We start from the raw sequence: 18617 nt of genomic DNA, 5'->3' as shown, positions 1-18617 counted from the left end.
GATTACTGTATGTTCTGCACCAACACCGAATACTTAATGGACTTACTAGGCTGACCCAGGGCTCAGCTGATCTGGTTGACCGTAGGCCGCCCTAGACCCTTTTAGTGATGACTTTTATTCTGAAATAATTCGAGAATCTTTGTTGTAGCGGAAGTCGTGCGTTTGTGGCAGTTCCGCCTGTTCATTGAATTCATTTGCCATCATTCCTTTTACACAGTCTTGGCCATAGTAAAAACAAAACTAGCATTGCTCTTTGTCTGTGTAGCTCATTTACATTTATTTCCAAATTTCGAGTCGAGCATCATGTTCTACCACGTAAGTGACAAATTCCATGTGATTATAATATCTAGTTACAATGTAATATGGTTAAACCGTTGTACTTTGGGCTAACGTTAATGGCTTGGGTCAACATGTCTTCAGCTAATGTTAGCCATGCCTTTTATATTGCGCGCTCATTTATAGGGATTTACGTAACGTTACACAGTGTGAGTTTTAATGAACTAACTATCAGACACTTTTTAAGAATGAGTAATGTGATACTCGGACAATAAATTGTAGCTTCAATTTAGCATGGCCAGTGTAACGTTAACTGTTAGCCTTTGACCTGTTGTATGGCAGCTAGCATAGTATCTACAGGCTGGCAACAACTTTATCTACCTTTGTTACTAAAGTTAAGATAGATGCCACTAGATTTTAAACGCATCCATGTAAAGGACTTTGTCGGGTTTTTTTTTTATGATCCAGTTTCCTCCGTACAATTTAACTTGCTGAGCACTAACTTTAATGTATGACACTTGTAATCTGTTTTGACAGGACCAACATGTCCTTATAGAAAAATTGGTTAACATTATATATGTTTTATTTGGCAGATAATGTGTCTAGGTAGGCCACGGCTGCCCCCCAGAATTTGTTTCCACCCACTTTTGTCACATACATAAAGACACTGTTGTAAAATATGTAATTTAATAGCTTTTTGCTGCTCACCTTTCGTGTGCATAGGTGTCTATAAGGATAAACAAAAATATTTATAATAATTTAATAGAGTGTGAGAGAAGGGGGTGAAAATGCAGTATGGCAAGTCTATCGCAGTATAACGTTAGTATTCAGTAATACAACCTCTGCGAATAATTTCTTAGAAATGTTTCTGATGTACAGCACATTCAAGCCCACACATGACAAATTTATGTTTTTGGAACGAACAATAGAAGTCACCTTTGTAAATTTCTTCGGATTTGTTGCATGTTGTCCTTGTGTGCATCCTTTTTCTCCCAGCTAGTTGTTGCTGCATTGTTTTAGATGTTGTTCAAACCTTACCTATTTATGATATTATTTCAGTTTTACAGCCTGAATAACACATTATCTTGGAAGCCATACTTGAGCATTAATATCTTTAAAAGTATTATTCATAGCCAGTCCAAAACTTTGCAGGTTTGAAGACAAACATGTTCCCAGGATTGATTTAAGTGAATATATCAAGGATAAAACAAGAGGAAATTGTGTTGGTCACTCATTTCGAAAGGACAAACATTTTATGTGAGGTAGCTACTAGCTAGTAGGAACATGGAAATGTATGTGGAAATGGCTTATTCATTGTATGGCCATTTAGAGTACAAAGTGACAATGTTGTGCCGTAGATACTTATTATAGGTATAACAGTGTAATTAACTATGCATATTGTTTATGAATGTACAACATTGCCACTTTGTACACTAAATGATTGCACATTGAGCTATTTCCATATAGATTTTAGGTTCCTACTAGCTATCCCACTACCATTTCAGTCCCATGAAACTGACCAAAAAATGCAATCACACCTCATTTGATCCTTTAGGTTCATATGGAGACCTATAATATTGGCACAGCGTTAGTTAAGCATTAGCATTAGTAAGTATTATACCAGTATTTTCTGACAGTACTGATTGATGCCATGTGGGTATAAAAATGACTTTATACCACCCTCAATATCACTCTTTGCACTTTGTTCTGGATCTAGGCATAGTCCCTATAAAATCAATGGGCATAGGGTACAAACATGTTTGCCTTCCTTCCCACAAACGTAAAACATTGTCCTGGATTCTGTCTGATTTGCCATTAAGCATATCATTTTTTCAACCTGTAGGCTAGTGTTTTTAGACTTTCGGAAGTATTAGTTTCACTCTAGTTTCACCTGTGTGTTATGGTATTGGCTACTTGTTATTTAACAGAGGTCTTTTCACAGATATCTTTAGAACATGAGATTCTGCTGCACCCTCGTTACTTTGGCCCTAATCTTCTGAATACGGTGAAACAGAAGCTCTTCACTGAGGTGGAGGGGACGTGTACAGGAAAGTGAGTATGACTAAACGCTACCACTCTAGTTAACATCAGTTTTGTCATTTGTTAATTTCGATTTTTTGATTGATTTTTTTTTCGATTTATTTTCAAAAAGGTATGGATTTGTCATTGCTGTGACCACAATTGACAACATAGGAGCAGGTGTTATTCAGCCTGGCAGGGGCTTTGTACTGTATCCAGTGAAGTATAAGGCCATCGTCTTCCGTCCCTTCAAGGGGGAGGTGGTGGACGCTGTCGTTACACAGGTTAACAAAGTATGTGCAAATCCTGTCTAAGCTATTCATGACAACAATGATACAAAACATTATTCAACACTAATTTTGTGCTACTATTCACCAGTATTGCGTTAGCAAAACCTTGTCTTTTTGATACTAGGTTGGACTATTCACTGAAATTGGGCCGATGTCCTGTTTTATTTCACGGCATGTAAGTGTTGTCTACGTTTCCTGGGCATGTCTTTGTAGAAATATTTTTATAACCAAAGCAGTAGTGTTTGAACACTGTACACGAATACTCTGATCAGGCCACACATACATTATCTTCTCACAAACGTATATATATATATATATATTTCCATAAAACTACTGTAAACATTTGTTGGTAAATATAAGTTTCTGTTTTATTAGTCCATTCCATCAGAGATGGAATTCGACCCATCCTCCAATCCACCGAGCTACAAGTCAGCTGAAGAAGTAAGGTTATGGCTTTTGCCACATTACGTGAATATTCTTGATGTTCTGTGTGCCATTACTAAAATGCTTTACTCTCTTTCAAGGATGTTGTTATCCAGCAGGATGATGAAATCAGGTTGAAAATCGTAGGAACTCGAGTGGACAAAAATGACATTGTAAGAACCAGGTTTTTCATGATTTTTTGTACACATAAATAATATACATTTATTTAGTTTCCATATGCACCATTTATTATTTTGGCTTTGCCATTGGAGAGTATGTTTAATTGTGTCCTCTTGTCTCTTCCAGTTTGCCATAGGATCTCTGATGGATGATTATCTTGGTAATTTGTTATTTTCACATTTTTTCATACTGCATCTGTTATATTGTTTTTGGCTTGGTGCTTCGATTTAATATTTTCATATCTGGTTAAAGAAGGACATTTTCGAAATGATCTGCCTAATATCTGAAGAGATCTAAATATAACAATGAGATCATTTGTAGGGACTGATTTCTGTATTAATGTTAGTGGGTTTGGATATTTAGTCACTATGCAAGTAACAAGGGCTACACAAATTTAGGATTATGTATGAAGACAGATAATAGTTATTCAGATAAATGTAACACAAATGTTATGGTTAACAGTAAACAGTTCTAAAAAGTGGGTAAGCCTCCATTAAGCAAAACACACACAGACACACACACACACACACACACACACACACACAGTTTTTTAGCCTTTAACCTAAAATGTGATACGAATTTCAAAACATGGTCTGTTCGACTCTTATTAACTGTTGAGCATAGACTTGGCCATTTTAAGTTCTTACCATATCTGCATTGCAATAGTTTCTGTGATACTGTTGCTTATAACATATGCTTGTGTAATTCTGAATCCTGGTTTTACTTAATTGTGTTGATTTCTTTGTAGGGCTGAGCTGATTTTTCTTGCTGAATATGGACTTTATCTCATCATCATCTTCGGCACAAAATGTTCATGTCTCCAGTCGTGGACAGTAGTTACAGGCTGATAGAACTTAAGTTGCTTTTATGTTTTAAGTTTATTTTATATTGATGCCTAATTCGATTTAAAGGTTAGTTCTGTTTATCGAGCAGACAAGTTTGGATACCGTTTTATACGTTTCATAGAGTAAGAAAACGTATGGTATTGAAATCATGCCTGTTTTAAAAATTCCTGCAACTTGCTCTATGCTATGGCCCAACACAAAGATAAGTGCTGGATTATGTATATTTACTGACATTTGGTAGTGTCAGTGTCCTTTCAATATGAAAAGGTATGGTTCAAATCAACATGAAAAAGGTGTCACTGTATCATATTTTGAATAAATATTTCTTGTAATAATTTCCTGCTTTGTGTGTGAACAGTGTTGTGCTAATTAAACTGATGTATGCTCTCAAATGAAGTAAAATATATTGCAGAACCTTATGGAGTTGTACAAACTGGGGTAATTTGAATAAATAAATGGTGCTTGAAATCCTTAAAGTTGCATAGAACAACCATAATAATTGGTCACCCAAAACAAACACGGTTGTCACGAACTGAATATAAATTATAAAACATATCATCGTTGTCATAATCATGTCAGAAACAGCACTTTGAGTTTTTACTTTCGAAATGTAATTAATGTAATTGTGAACACATTCGTCGGTCAGTCGCACTGTGACACGTGTTATTTCTGCGACGAGTCTTCGTGTATACGTCAAGCAGGCGCGCCTGAGATCCTCCTTTCTCTCATCCTGAAGATGGCGGCGGGGGTGAGTAAGATGGAAGGGAAACTCTTTCAATGGTTTTGCAAGCCATCAGAGACAATCCAATGGACATCTAGTCAATCGCTTCTGCTATATTTAAAATATGCTTTACATTGCTGTCGTTAGGTTTCCTATATTAACTAGAAGTGTCCATTTTGTACCTTGGATCTGTATAGTTAGCGGTCGTAGCTATAATATGAAGGCTGTCGGGTCTGGGTTTGCTCTAATGCCACGTTTTACTTTCCGGTGACTTGGTTTGACTAGATATCATGTGGAAAGTCCAGGGACTTGACTGTCGACTAACAGTTACGGGTTGGGGTAGTCGACACTGTGTCCACGTAATGCAGGACATTAAGCTATCAGACGCTATGAATTAGCTGTTTCCCCGTAGGCAAACGTCAGCTGGTTACTTCTGTAAAGCACTCATGAATTGCCAGCCCGAACGGAGACTGGATATAGATGCTGGGAAAGCTGCAGCGTACTTACTTGTAGACAGATAGCGTTGGTTTGTTAATGGTTGATAACCAACTTTACTGCTGAACTTTTCTGTAACTTACTATAACATTAGGTAAACGTTGCTAAGACCTGACAGTTTCCTTATAAAAGTAACTTGCTTCTTGTTTGACTGATGGACTAATCGGAGCTGGACACTTAAACGTAACGTCAGTCATCTCATAACGTTTTCTGTACAAAAGTTGACATGACAATATAGCGTGATTACAGTAGGTGTTTCACCCACATGAATAGTCAGAGTTGGGTATTTGTAAACGCGAGGCAAAGGACCTTTTTGTCATGGTAGAACTTGCTGCATCATTGTTGCAAGAAGCTACCATTTAAAAGTGCTTCAGTAAGCTATTTGATTATATTGTCCATTTTTCTTGGATCAATTAAACTGTTATGTTTATTTTTGTAACCTCTACACTTCATCCATCTGTAGACTCTCTACACATACCCAGAGAACTGGAGGGCCTTCAAGGCCCAGATTGCAGCCCAGTACAGCGGTGCTAAGCTTAAGGTTGCCAGCACCCCCCCAGCCTTCAGCTTTGGGCAGACAAACCGCACCCCTGCCTTTCTCAACAACTTTCCCACGGGCAAGGTGAGTGGTCAAACTCTCTTGTTGATGATGTCTTGGGTAGCTGCGGTCAGTCTAGAGTGAACACTAATATGGGTCCTTCATTAACTCCCTCCAGGTTCCAGCTTACCAGGGTGATGATGGGTTCTGTCTGACAGAGAGCAATGCCATTGCTTACTATTGTAAGTTCACATCATCTTGCATGGCATTGACATGGTAACTCTTCAGCTATATTTGCGGTATAATCTCTCTCCTCCCTCCCTCTCCAGTGAGCAGTGAGTCTCTTCGTGGCACCAGCCCGCAAGCCAGCGCCCAGGTGCTGCAGTGGGTGAGCTTTGCGGATAATGATATCGTCCCATCAGCCAGCGCATGGGTCTTCCCCACCCTTGGCATCATGCAGTTCAACAAACAGGTAAGAATGCTTATTGTGTTTTTTCCCCTTCATATCCCACAACCCTCAATGTGCTTGTTCTGGGGGCCATTTAATGGTGAGTCAAATTGAGCTATCAAGTAAACGGGGAGCTTTTGTTCTTGATGGTAACTATTAGATGACTAGTTGCAAATCTAAGATGGCTTGCTCAAATTGTTTCATTTTTGAATTGTTTAGGCCACAGAGCAGGCTAAAGAGGAGGTGAAGCGTCTCCTTGCTTACCTGAACCAGCACTTGAATACCCGTACCTTCCTGGTTGGTGAGAGAGTAAGCCTGGCTGACATCACAGTAGCCTGTTCTCTGCTTTGGCTCTACAAGCAGGTAAGATTTTGGCATGTCCAGGTGTGTGTGTGCTGCGATTCATTCACGTTCTTAAACGGCAACTAAGTGTTGTATTGTTTTTAGGTTCTGGAGCCTGCCTTCCGTCAGCCCTACCCCAATGTGAACCGTTGGTTCGTAACCTGCGTCAACCAGCCACAATTCAAGGCTGTTCTTGGGGAAGTGAAGCTCTGTGAGAAGATGGCCCAGTTTGATGGTAAATGTAATTCTTCTGTCTCTGCTGCTACTTGGAACTCCTAACACAATGATTGTGTGATTTGGCACTGACACGGTTGTGAGTGTGGTTTGAAGTAACTATGCACTTGGGTTGAACTGATGAGGGTTTTTTTCCCCCCAACGCACTGGTCTTGACTAGCGAGTATGGTTATCTATGGTGAAGGTGCAAAGCATGGTCACAGTATAGGCTGCATTTTGTGCTGTGTGTATGAAAGCTTCTATGCACATGTTAAATATTGATGACTCAGTCAGAAATTCAAGCTTGAGTGTGTCCACATTATTGAAAGAGCAGCTAAAGTAACAGAATTTTGGCCCATAATTTGCGACAATATCTTTTAAAGAAAACAAAAAATTAGACATTTTATTAAATAACATTTTAATAATTTTCAACACTAGGATTAGAATATTTAAAAACCTGTATAAACTGGACTGATTTTAATACTGAATATACATATACACATAGAAATCGTATGATATACAATATTATACCATTTTAATAAATATCAATATATTTATACTAAATATTGATATATAAACTACTGATATAAAATGGAAAAATACTGAATTTCTGATGCATGACTGCACACATTATGCAGATTATAGCCTAGGTACTATTTCAATTACAGCTCTACCTCTTTCTGTCTTGCTGCTTCAGCTATCAGCAGCTCTGTTTGAAGCCTGGAAATAGTTGGCTAGCTTAAAACAAGGCAATGTCAATTTTAAAGTGAAACATCATTCCAGTGCAAAATACTCCTTTCCCTTACTTTTCTTAGGACTGACTTGGTTTTTGAGGAACAGCGCTACGCATTCGTTGGCTATTCGACAACGTGTTTTGATTTCAGATGGTAGAACAGATTGCTTGTGTTACCTCTCTTTGCTGTCACTGTTGACCGGCATATTTTGCAGATTATGGTTTTCTGCTCACTATCCGACACTTTAAATCCAAACCATGTCCATATTATGGACGTTGCACCAGTCTTTTTTACGAGCTCCTCCTCCTCCATACTGTAACGTCGGCGCACAAGACATTGTTAGCGTTCTCCCACGCAGGGCATGCTGGGATACGGGGGCGAACATTTGGGGGCAGGCTTGGAATTTCACCATTCTGGGGGCAAGGCCACTTGGCCTTCAGTTGGGCATATTTGGTGGGGGGCACAAAGGCCACATGTCAGGGCACCAAGGCCAAAGTTAACTATACAGTAGTAGGCTATAAAAATGATCAAAGTTTTATTTAGCCTATTCACTGCAGTAGACCGGCATCACTGTATGAAACATTACAAAAACATGAAACATGACATATTACATAGAACTGTAAATCATCTGATCATCTAATATTTACAGATATCTAGGCTATATATAACATTTATTTTATATTTGGCCTGTTATAAATCATGTATTGAACAATTTAACCACAGCTCAGCTTTAAGAAACTTAAATAGACTAGATGCTAGTGTTGCACGGTGTATCGATACTAAAAAGGTATCACGATGCCTTCACGCAAAAAACGATACGATTTCCGACGTTTTTAGAATCGATACTTTATTAAAATGAACGTTCTGTGTCTGCGTGAACTGCTGCTCTCACTGCTCCTTGCACGCATCTAGGCAAGTGGGCGTGTCAAGCAGGCAGCTCGTGAGTGAGTGAGTGCGCAGCCAACGTCAACATACAGTAGTTCTTTGCCGACCGTCCTCGGCCTTGTGGATAAAACAAAAGGTGAAGTGAAATCTGCAACTATTTCGGATACATCGCGAATAGTGAAGGCAAGCCATCAGGTACACAGAGGCCCGTTTGTGAAATATGTTTCAAAGTCATTTAAAAGCAGTAGGCTACGCATGGAACTTGGCTAAACACCTCGCAGACATATCCCAACATTTTTGTTCAAAGAACGACAGGTTAATGAATATGCTATAGAAAACACGACTACATGGTTAGTGGCAAGTTCTTCTCTTCTGTTTTAGTCTAGCCTAAGTGAAACGAGTATGGTTCTCTGGGATAAAGCGAACCTTCCTTCATCAATGAATTTTGACGAGACATAATGAGCTGTAATCATTTTGACGAGACATAACGAGCTGTAATCATAGGGTGCTAACGTGATGAAAGCGCAATGTTAACGCCAGAATAAAATTACCATAACTTGTAAACAATCTATTTCATGTTCGGTCAGTACTACTGGTAATATTTGTAATGGCATGTAGACTGCAATTTGTTCAATAAGTATTGCCCAGATGTAGGATAGGATACCCGAAATGCGCTAATTAAAGCCCACAGCATATAATACCACCAAAGCGTGTTGAGTCCTAATAATAATAGCGGCTTGTTACGTGGTAGCAAATCATGTTATCCAAGAAATAGACGTAATGTAGGAATGCACACAGATATATTGCAACAGGTAATGGTGTAGGCCTATTTGACTAAGACCTGAGTTGTTGGAACGTCGTACTTGTACACTGGGCGCAAAGAAGACTATCCTCACATTTTTCCCTTTGCAACTGTCAAAGAAATCCCATGAACACGGGAAGGCCTAGGGAAGCCTATACTGTACATCAGATGGACTAAAGATTAGGCCCCTCTGCATAGCATTCAGTGATTTGCATGCAGTAATTTCAACACTGACCTTGATCTAGCCTAGTTTGGCTATTTAAAGCTACTTTATTGGCAAAACACAATGTAAATGAACTATAACAAAAAATAAAGGACTTAATCACATAAAGTAGGCCTACTATTTTACTGACTATAAAAATAATAATTATGTAGGAAGTTTAGAACCCAGAATTGACCTGCACACTACAAAAGTGCACCGAATTCAACACAAATGACTCTACACTTGGAGGAGGTATGAGTCCTTTCTTTTCCAGATATCTTAGGATTTCGCCGTAGTATCGTTTCAGTATCGAGCATCGTGATATTTATGGCAGGTATCGTATCGAAGTCATAATTTTGGTATCGTGACAACACTACTAGATGCATGCTTAGCATTTTGTGATCATTAGGCTAAGGCTACTTTCACAAACTCAGTCAGCTGTCCTCTGATTTACCAATATCTAGGCGATATTTGTAACATTTATTTTGTATTTGGCCCGTTATGAAATCATGTGGAACAATTTAAACACATTGTAAAACTTAAAGCCCAAATTTGGAGACATCCATGCATGTCGAAATGTACTGCAAATTCAAAACTGGATTACTCTGGAACGACTAACTGTACAGGGGACTGCTTTACACCTTTGTGTTCGGTAAGGTCTGATGTTTATTTTGATATATGGTTTGTCGTGTGTTAAAAGAAGGGTTCGTGAAGTATTCCACCGAGATGAATGGGTTGGGAGATCATGGGACGCAAAATCTTCAGTAGAATGTATAATTAAATTGAATTATATTATTTACTTTTCTCGCGAACCGTTCAACTAAGCAATTATCGGGTAACATCGTTTAAAAGCTGAGAAAAGGCTCTTTCATGTGATACTTGTGACTTCGCGAGTAGTTCAACTGAGATGAATGGAATTTGGACACACTTTCTTTCTTGCGCTGTCACTTTCTCCACTGCGTAAAATAGGCTACTCAATTAATTTGCGCTGTGAATGCTAAGATTATTTTGACAGGTCACACAGGCTAAATAAAAATCGCTATTAGTAGGACGCAAAGCAGAGTATAGAAAGAAGGGGGCACCAAGGCCATCGTGGCCTGTAAACCTCTGATTTTCAAAGGGGCCTCACGGCCAACGCAAGAGGCAACGACGGCCATCGTGGCCGCCGTGAAATTCCTATCCTGTTTGGGGGTTTATGTCTATTTCTCCTAAGTTATAAGTCTAAAGTAAGCGTCTTTATTGTGACATGTTTCCCTTTTAGTTCTCCCTCGTGTGTGATCCTTTTTGTGTGGGGGGCTGCGTCCACCCCTGTATGTGTAGCGTGTGTGTGTGTAGGCCTACTTGACCTGCTCCATGTGTATTGTGTTCTGTGTCTGTGTCCCTGCTCTCGTTCTCAGCTAATAAACCTTTTGATTGGACAACTGTCTGTGTCGCTATCAAATCGTTACAATATCTTCACCTCTCGCAGCCATTTTTCCACACCTGTGGCCTCCTTGTGGTTGCCTCCGGTCCCAGCAGGCCAAGTGTGTTGCAATTTGATGACATAATGACCTATCGCAATATGCCGGTATAACAAAAATCTCTATCGTTGGCAAAATTTTTATCGCATACTGCTTATACCGTTTATATCGCCCAGCCCTACTAGGCACTATGACATTTGTGGAAACTTGAGCTTGTCTAATCAGGTTGGTTTGGCTGAGCTATAATACCCAATGCTGAGTTCAGGTCAGATATGTTGCATAATAGAAATTGGTTGAGGTCTTTAGGGGGTAGAGTACTGCTTTTTTGTCTGTTTGGTACCGCATGATGGGTTATTAAAATGTTTATTGTTGTCTCTGCTGTCCTCAGCCAAAAAGTTTGCTGAGATGCAGCCCAAGAAAGACACGCCACCAAAGAAGGAAAAGGGTGGTAAGGAAGGTGGCAAGCAGCAGGAGAAGAAAGAAAAGAAGGAGGAGAAGAAGAAGGAAGAGAAGAAACCCGCCCCTGCTGTGGAGGAGATGGATGAGTGTGAAGCTGCACTTGCCTCAGAGCCAAAAACCAAGGACCCCTTCGCACATCTTCCAAAGAGGTGACTATTAATAATGAGCTGGAGTGTACTTGCATATACTGTACAGTGCCTCACAAAGCAATGATGTTGCTGTAATTACGGTTGGGTGTATCTTACATTTTGCTGGCTCGCCTTCTGTTTATTGATTCTGAAAGAGAGATGTAGCAGTTACGTCACAAAAACAGAATTTTGACCCACTGGCAGGAGAAATTACGTTTTTCAGTCCCTCACCCGCCCGCTCCCGCTAGAATGTGTTATTTTTAGTCCCGCTCCTGCCCGCATCTGTAACATTAGGTCCTGCTCCTGCCGTTAAAAGCCTGCAGGATATACTGGAGGGATATTCAGTTTTGCCTTCTGTCTCACAAAAGGAGCACTTGAGACAAACTACTGAAAAAGACTGCCAGATATCTGATTTTTAAGTTTCTTGATTCTGAATGTAGGCTACTGTAACACAGCTATGCTAACTGACATCCATTCTTTAGAAGGGCACTAATATCTGAAGTAGCCTAGTGGTGTCCTCTTCCTCTGTCGTTTCTTCCTCTTTTGATTTCGAGTTTCAACAACGGAGCAACAGGTAAGAATGGGATTGACCTGCAGATACTGATTTTAGCCGATTCCCATTTCATTTTAACCACTTTGCAGCACACAAAGATTTATGTTCTATCTTTTCTTTTAAGACAACTTTTAATCAACTTTTCAATAATGGAATGGCTGTTAAAAAAATGGAACAGGAGAAGACAGTCTAACTTCATCTGCAGTATCAAACTATAATGCTTACCAGTGTGGGACATTCACACTACTAGGTCTAAATGCCCTGTGCTATGGAACAAGCATTTTTTTTTTTCCCTTCACATCAAATATTCAACTAAAACTTCCGTCCTGTTAAAAGCAGGTGTAATCCGAATTTTTAATGTTGCGATCAGTTAACTCCATTCAACTGCCTTTGTGGGACGCAATTTGCGTTCTGGAGGGGGCAGAGACGGACGGTGATGAGCACTGTTTACGTGATGAAGTGACATCATAGTGAATTCCACGGAATACGGCAAGCCACAGCATTTGCTTTCTGCGCATAGAAAAACTCTGTATTAGCGCTTTCTTTGTACATCCAGCCCTGAGTGTTGGCTTTTGCGAAATTCAAACTTTGCAAACTCACCTAGGTGATGTTGATTCAAGTGTGGCATGGGAGTGCATTTGACCGGCATTAAATCGGCATGTCTCAGACTGACTGGCTGGTTGCCAGTCATGGCCGATCACGTGAAAATTGGCCAATTCCGGTCACCAGCTGATCAATCGGTGCATCTCTAGAAAGAATTGAACCTACGTAGGCCTAAACGACAATGTCCGTCAGTTAGGCTGCTTAAACCCTGTTGTGTTAATGCTGCCTAACACAATATCTAGCTCAACCAAAATTCTATACACTACTTACTATGTTTTACACATATATTTAATTTGCGGGAGTGCAGATCATCTGTTTCTCCCGCATCTTCAAACGCTCTGAACTTTCCTGCCAGTTCTGGTTTATGATGTCAACTGCTAAATCTCTTGATTGCCCTTTTTGAAGCTAAAATGGTTTAAAATGCTCAAACATTTAGATGACACAGCATTTTTAGTAGTACATTAAATGTATGATCCACAGATAAAATATTATACTTTTGTCAAAAAATATGTTTAGGAACCGGTGAACAGCTCATTTACTAAAATATCCCCCCCCCCCCCAATATTTATGTAGCTCGTTTGTCATGGATGAGTTCAAGAGGAAGTACTCCAATGAGGACACCCTGACTGTGGCACTGCCCCATTTCTGGGAGCACTTCGACCGTGAGGGCTACTCTATCTGGTATGGGGAGTATCGTTTCCCTGAAGAGCTGAGCCAGACCTTCATGAGCTGCAATCTCATCACAGGTAATTTTTCTTCAGGGCAGATCTGAAGCGAGCATGTAAAACTGCTTAGTGGGGCAACTAGACATGGAATGTATTTGGTATGAAAAAGCTAGATTGTCTGTAGGAAGTAGAGGGGTACAGTTTATTTTCCTGTTGTGTTCATATGAAGGCATACATACATTAGGTCAAATTTATTACCATTTGTGTTAACTGTTGTCAATTACATTTTAGGAATGTTCCAGCGCCTTGACAAGCTTCGCAAAAATGGCTTTGCTAGCGTCATCCTGTTTGGCACAAATAACAACAGTTCCATCTCTGGTATCTGGGTCTTCAGAGGTCAAGATTTGGCATTCACTGTGAGTGCCATTTTATTAGTCTCTTCATACCATTATGACTGGTTTGACTTCTATCGAGGTGTCAATCATATTTGCCATGCTTTTGGGGTCAAAACAGCATGACTTCTCAGTTTTGAATGTAAATTGCACATATCCACCATAGTAGCATTTGTCTGTTGCTTGGATGTCTGGACTGTACTTAGTAGGCACTTGGAATGATCTGGTGAGATCTAAGTTTCATCAACTGAATCCTATTCACATCAAAACATCTTACACTAGACAGGTCAAGAACACAACACTGTTTAAGCATAAAAAATGCTTTTTGATGTACTTGCTTTCTAAATCTAGGTTCCCATTAGTATCAATAGTAGTCAATCAATGTCAATTGAGATTTGCAGACAAAACCCCTAGGTCTTCATTTAAGTACTCTAGCTAGTTGATTGGTTTGCTGCTAAACTACTTGAACCCAGTCATATCAATATTAATACAAAAACTATTCACATTTTTGTTTAATTGTAATTTTTTTCGGTATTAGTTCACTCTGAAATGTCACATGGAAATGTTTCCATAACTTCCATACTCAGTTACCATTAGACTACCCCCAACACCTAATTGGCATGTGACTATGCAAGATGGAGTTTCCAGGGACAGTCAAGATGCCAGTATAAAGCATCCTATGAGGGAGATCGGTCTTGCCCAAGCACTTGATGCTCTCTGAAATGATGAACTGGGGAAATTTTTTCCATGCAAGAGATTACCCACTTGGTTAGAGGTTAAAGGCTGTTCATTGAGGCCTGATTTGTACACAAGCTCAGCATTTGTCACCCCTCAATTTGGTGGTATTTGGTAGATAAGAATGGACAAAGGGCTGCTGATGAACTGCAGAGTTGATTACGTTTGCTAAGTTGTAGAATATAGTGAATGGCTCCTGTTCAGACAAACAGTTAGCCCGGTTAAAACCAGACCCTTCTCAGTCGTAACTGAGAGTGGGTCTGGGGAAGGTTCGTTCACAGCCCATTTCCAAAGGGCATTCCCAAACGGACGCCGATCAAAATGCCTCGGACGCAATAGGAGAGGCCAAAAACCAATCAGAGCAACGAAAGGGACAAAGTGACGGAAACACACAATTTGCAACACTGTCTGGTTGTAGGGAGAAGCAGGAAGAATTAACCACTATTTAATTAAATGTAGGCTAATTTACAAAGACATCGTGCCACACTGAAAGCTAATATTTTGTCACTAGCAATTTACATCTGCCCTCTGTCAAACACAATTGCATTTTCAGCTCTGAACAAAACCGTTCACGTTCAAACGAGCATTTTGTTTCATTCGTCCTTTCTGGCTGACCGGGACATATAAAGTAGCCTAGGAATGGGGGACGAGAGACTGAAACGTTCAAAGCAATTATGCCGGAATTGTTTCAAGGCAAACACTGAAGTGTAGCATTCGAGTTATCCTCACATAGCACACCAATTCAAAAGTAGCCTACTGTATGTGTTTTCTGTCGGCTACGTGTCCAGCTACTATAGTCCTATAAATTAACAGAATATCAAACCGTTTTCAGTAGCCTACCACTGTTGCAGATATCACATAGGTATCCCTTACATACATGTTTGTACAATGTTGCATATCCCAACATAAGGAAGCAGTTAAACTTCTAACTCCCGGTCTTAAACCAACGTGATATCAGCTTGAAACAAGTGGCAGCAGCCATGGTTTTTTTTTTTTTTTTTTTTTTTTTTTTTTTTAAACCCCGGCTTCTTCAACAGGGTGCTCTATCGTCATCGTGTAAAGCCCGCCTCAAGGGTTCTGATTGGTGCCTCGATCTAGGAAAATTGGAAATGGGCTAGAATGGGTTCTTGGCCAGACGGACTTTCAGAGCGAATCTCGAATTTGCCGGAAGTACGTCTGGGTTTTTCCCAGGCTACAGAACAGTTGTTATTTTATTTTGTTTTGTATTCCTCCCCTGCCAATATGCCGGTACAAATCTGAATTTGTGTACTGTGTTCAAAACAAAACTGGACTTACCTTACATTTTGGCAACAATGGTTTCTGTATCTTGATCCATGTCTATTGTGTATAATGTGATGGAAAAACAATTGGTCTTAGCGTCTTGAGCATCACTGGAAGTACATTTTATGCCGATATGCAACATTTTGGCAGGACATAATCTGTAGCATCAGTATAAAACGCCTGTTACTGCCTCTAGGAACATCCACAACAGAGGTAGAGAAATGGACAGGGAAGCAAGCTGGGATAACATATGTAGCTCCTCTCATAATGCTAAGCAGTTTGAGATCTTCATATGAATAGAGCATATCTTACTACTAAGTCAGGTGGTTATGTTTGGGTATGTGTATCTGTATAAAAGAACAGCCACAAACGGTGCAGTTCATCACAGCTAGGTGCCAGGCAAAGGGCATGAATTTTGCCCAGCACACAAAATCCACGTCCATTGTTAGCATTATGTTGTGGAAGTTAAGAATGAACATGGACTTTGGAGCTGGTTTCCTGGTCAAGCCTTAATCCAGGTCTTGGAATCTGGGCCCTGAAATCCACACCCAGTATGACTTGACTGAACATCTGGATCAATGCAGTGTCTTGAGGGATGAAAATGGCTATGTTTGCCTGTACTTTTACCATCATAATGCCATTAACCTACTGTACAAAAGGCTGTTGCTCTTTTGTTAATTCAAATAGGCAGTTGTTCAACTTCCATCTGCATATCCTATTTCATATTAATTTGTCAATCGTCATCAATGGAGCAATAGTTTAACACCATCCAGAAATATTGAGGCTCAGTGGCAAATGGGGCTGTTAGTGAGTTAGAGTGTTAGAGTTCGTGGTGTGCTGGAACACAGCAGAAGGCCTGCTTTATAATCACACAGTGGAGCATGCATGCTCATCTTCAGGCTCAGTCAAGATGCAAAAGATGAAGTGATGTCTGCTGTAGTAATCTTTACCTCTGCATGGAGATAATGTTTTGGGTGTGGTCTGTTCGCCTGTCTGTGTTCAGTATTACACAAAAACTGTTGGCCTGATTTCCATGCAACTTGGAAAGGTGTAGCATGATCAAATGAACCAATAGATTTTGGACCAGTTCTGACGTGAGGTTTAACTTAAGTTTTGCTTTGGCTGCTGTTGCATTATATGGCATTCACATCTGGTTTGCCCTCTAGTGTTCAACGTAATTAAATGCATTTCTTTATGGGCGTTTTTGTATATTAAATGCCAATTTCTTTTTCTTGTCAAATGAGACTGATTGTCTGTCGGTCTTTACTATGTCTTGAGATGAGAATTTTGTTTGTTTTTTATAGTTGTCTGACGACTGGCAGATTGACTACGAGTCCTATTCTTGGCGCAAGCTGGACGTGGACAGCGAGGAGTGCAAAACCATGGTCAAGGAGTACTTTGCCTGGGAGGGAGAATTCAAGCATGTTGGAAAGCCCTTCAACCAGGGCAAGGTCTTCAAGTGAAGTCTCACTCCAAGTGCACCACATCTGGCAAAATGCATGGACATACAACCACTTTGAAAAAGAAAAGGAACTTCAAGGAAATAATTGGAGTGTTGTATGCTCTGTGTGGAGTTCTGCGTTGAGGTGAAAAAATAAAAGTGTTTTTCATAATCCCATTTGGATTTGTTTTTTTGTTGCCGTCCTTTGAAATTGTTAAGTTTAGAGGAAAATGTCATTCAGTGTACCTTCCTATCAATTGCTTTGGTGCCTTTTCATTTATTAGGTTATGTTCTCTATTGGTTACTTGTGCAGTTTTAGGAATTCCCTGTGCCCTGCAACACTGCTGCTTACAATGGGGTCAATGGCCTATTACAAATGTAGCATATGATTGAAATAAAGCCTCTTCTCCCTCCACTTATATACTTTATTTTTTTTCAGTGGATGTGTACTTGAAGTGACAATAATTGATGAGTGTTATCCATGTGTTCTTGTGGTGTTGGGAGAGGTTCTAGAATGACACCATTTTTCCACTCTGCACACAGCTTGCCTGAATTTGTTGTAATGGAATTTTTGCGCAACAGGTCCTTGCCTCAGGACCAGATGCAGTTAGATTTCATGTTGAATCCTAGATCAGCAAGCATATTTTGCCTAACATGAGACAAAAAGCTCTGGGTAAAGGTTCAATGGCAGTAGATTTTAATCTCAAAGTCTGACAGGCTGGTTTGCTGTCTTATTAGTGGCATCTGACTGAGAAAGGTGTCAAACTAGAGCTTCTAGTCATGTATATCTACATCCTGTTTGGCAACGTGGGTTTAGCCATGTTATCTATCACTGTTACCTAACTGAATTAACTGGCACCAGCTAATATGGTTCCTCTTGCCTGGGAAAAAGAATGAGGATTAACTGAAGGAAGTATCACACTTGGCGTTGAGCAGCTGGTGGCGTCTGCATTTAGGGTGGAGAATTGTCAGACAAACATTCATTATCCACCACTTATGAGCAATTGTCTAAAGCATTGAGGTTTTAATCACTGCCAGGTTAAGACTTGTGTTCAAGTCCTGTAGTATAAGCTGACCTTCAGCATGTAATGTCTAACACTGAAGGCTGCGTGCTCAGTCCGCTGCTCTTCACCCTGCTGACGCATGACTGCACTGCAACCTACAGCAACAACCACATAGTGAAATTTGCTGACGACACAACTCTGGTGGGTCTCATCACCAAGGGCGATGAGACTCAATACAGGATGGAGGTCGACCTTCTGACCACGTGGTGCAGGGACAACAACCTCCTGCTGAACGTCAGCAAGACCAAAGAGATTGTTGTTGACTTCCGGAGAGGTCACACCCAACACCTGCCACTGACCATCGACGGTGCTGTGGTGGAGAGAGTGAGCAGCACCAAATTCCTGGGGGTGCACATCAGTGAAGACCTCTCCTGGACCACCAACACTGCATCACTGGCGAAGAAAGCTCAGCGCCGCCTGTAC

The 18617-nt window shown here is 40.2% G+C and overlaps 2 protein-coding genes across 2 annotated transcripts; both read left to right on the top strand.

The window, feature by feature from the left end:
• Window positions 1-189: 189 nt before the first annotated feature.
• Window positions 190-4368, top strand: polr2g (RNA polymerase II subunit G). Its single transcript, XM_076292392.1, has 8 exons — window positions 190-315; window positions 2219-2328; window positions 2429-2588; window positions 2710-2760; window positions 2961-3026; window positions 3110-3181; window positions 3315-3348; window positions 3937-4368. The coding sequence occupies exons 1-8, from the start codon at window positions 304-306 to the stop codon at window positions 3945-3947; spliced, it is 516 nt and encodes a 171-aa protein (XP_076148507.1). The 5' UTR covers window positions 190-303; the 3' UTR covers window positions 3948-4368.
• A 344-nt stretch (window positions 4369-4712) lies between these two features.
• On the top strand, window positions 4713-17307 carry eef1g (eukaryotic translation elongation factor 1 gamma). The gene is made up of 10 exons (XM_076292387.1): window positions 4713-4781; window positions 5713-5871; window positions 5966-6029; window positions 6117-6259; window positions 6455-6598; window positions 6683-6812; window positions 11262-11481; window positions 13190-13362; window positions 13573-13697; window positions 16994-17307. The coding sequence occupies exons 1-10, from the start codon at window positions 4770-4772 to the stop codon at window positions 17150-17152; spliced, it is 1329 nt and encodes a 442-aa protein (XP_076148502.1). The 5' UTR covers window positions 4713-4769; the 3' UTR covers window positions 17153-17307.
• The last annotated feature ends 1310 nt before the right edge of the window (window positions 17308-18617 follow it).

Source organism: Alosa pseudoharengus, unplaced genomic scaffold (assembly GCF_046254945.1).
Source record: "Alosa pseudoharengus isolate Yale_2024_CS ecotype anadromous, Long Island Sound unplaced genomic scaffold, YU_APseudo_1.1 YU_APseudo_1.1_scf_19, whole genome shotgun sequence".
Classification (NCBI taxonomy): domain Eukaryota; kingdom Metazoa; phylum Chordata; class Actinopteri; order Clupeiformes; family Clupeidae; genus Alosa; species Alosa pseudoharengus.
The sequence above is the reverse complement of the archived record's forward strand: the minus strand, read 5'-3'. Positions and strand labels throughout refer to the sequence as shown.